This window comes from Acyrthosiphon pisum, chromosome A2 (genome assembly GCF_005508785.2).
Source record: "Acyrthosiphon pisum isolate AL4f chromosome A2, pea_aphid_22Mar2018_4r6ur, whole genome shotgun sequence".
NCBI lineage: Eukaryota > Metazoa > Arthropoda > Insecta > Hemiptera > Aphididae > Acyrthosiphon > Acyrthosiphon pisum.
This window is the reverse complement of record NC_042495.1, coordinates 85,194,740-85,196,101: the sequence shown is the minus strand read 5'-3', so window position 1 is coordinate 85,196,101 and position 1,362 is coordinate 85,194,740. Positions and strand designations below refer to the sequence as shown.

Here is a 1,362-nt window from a genome sequence, read left to right as displayed (position 1 = left end):
TATCACACTAATAAATAAAATAAAATAATGTTAATTGCATTTGTATGTTTATCTAAGTTAAATTTAATTATTCAAATTAAAAAAAAAATGCATATTATAAAAGTTTGTGTTTACTGATAAAATATGATAGTTAATACAAATATTAAAATAATGATAACCACATAATAATTGAAGTTAGTACCAAGGTTAGGTCGGTCTATCCGACAAATCTCAATAAATGCTTTTGACCAAAACATTTGGTAAATGGCGTGTATGACAATCATACAACTGTCTAGACACGAGCAATGAGCATTCAATGATTAAAAAATAAAGTGGACATACTGCAAATCCGTTTTAGATAAGATTACTAGGTAAATATGCAGTATTTACATTGAGAAATTATTATACTAGTAAAATAAGCAGTATCTCCATTGGATATACTGCTTTATTCTCTAGTAAATGCTATATGCATGTACATACTGCGTATTTCCCTAGTATTTGACAATAATTTGGTCGATACGACATTTTATAATGCATTTTAAAGGCATTTTTAGTGGAGTTACGTTGTTTTTCATAAGGAAAAAAAGAAGCGGAATTATACAATTATGCCGAATATGAAATAACCTCAAATTTGTAAATTTGGCACTTACTGCTTATTCCACTAGGAGGGCAGTATACATATGCATATTATTCTATGTCCCCAGCCATTTAAATTGGCATTAGATTTATGTACCAATAAACATGATAATACGATCTCTATAATTATTTTAAATGATGAATATTTAAATTTAAATGTTTATACCTCGTTATACGATAATACACAATGGTTCAAATTTTCTAATTCTTCACGTTTCGGTGTTGGGCTTATTAAAAATTCAAAATAAACTTTGTCTTTTGCAATGGTAGATTGTTTTAAAGCAGCTGCAAATTTATTCTGAAAAAAATAAAAATATTTTTATCTTAATTTATAACTCAGGTGTTTGATACTAATCTTACTAATGTCATAACGGCTGGATCTGTTGAATCAAGAGGAGTAACTCCAGAATGTAAGAATTCATCACAACATTCATTAAAAGTAGCAAATTCAATGACATAGAAATCCAAAACGTCATTCATCTTACAAAAATCAAACCCTAATACGCAAAACATAACGTATTATAGGTAATAGATTTATATTTTATTGGTTATATAATAAAGATATAACTGTTATATCAAAAATAACATAAATTATCAATTAAAACATATGGTGCTATTACAGATATAACTAATCTTACTTCTACTAATTTTATTTTAATTTATCCACTCACAAGTTGAATTGGCCCCTTCATTTACATTTTTTATGAAAAGTCTAGCACTCAATAAAACCCAATTTCCAAATCTGGA

At 26.9% G+C, this 1,362-nt stretch overlaps 1 protein-coding gene across 1 annotated transcript in view; it reads right to left on the bottom strand.

Moving 5' to 3' along the window:
- Positions 1–1,330, bottom strand: part of LOC103308249 — a 4,776-nt gene extending 3,446 nt beyond the window's left edge. Inside the window, exons 1-3 of the mRNA XM_008181325.3 lie at positions 1,287–1,330; positions 976–1,112; positions 782–913 (exon numbers count right to left, since the gene is read on the bottom strand). Of these exons, the coding sequence (XP_008179547.2) occupies positions 782–913; positions 976–1,095 (252 nt within the window). The 5' untranslated portion in view covers positions 1,096–1,112; positions 1,287–1,330. The remainder of the gene's footprint in view (positions 1–781; positions 914–975; positions 1,113–1,286) is intronic.
- Positions 1,331–1,362: the final 32 nt, after the last annotated feature.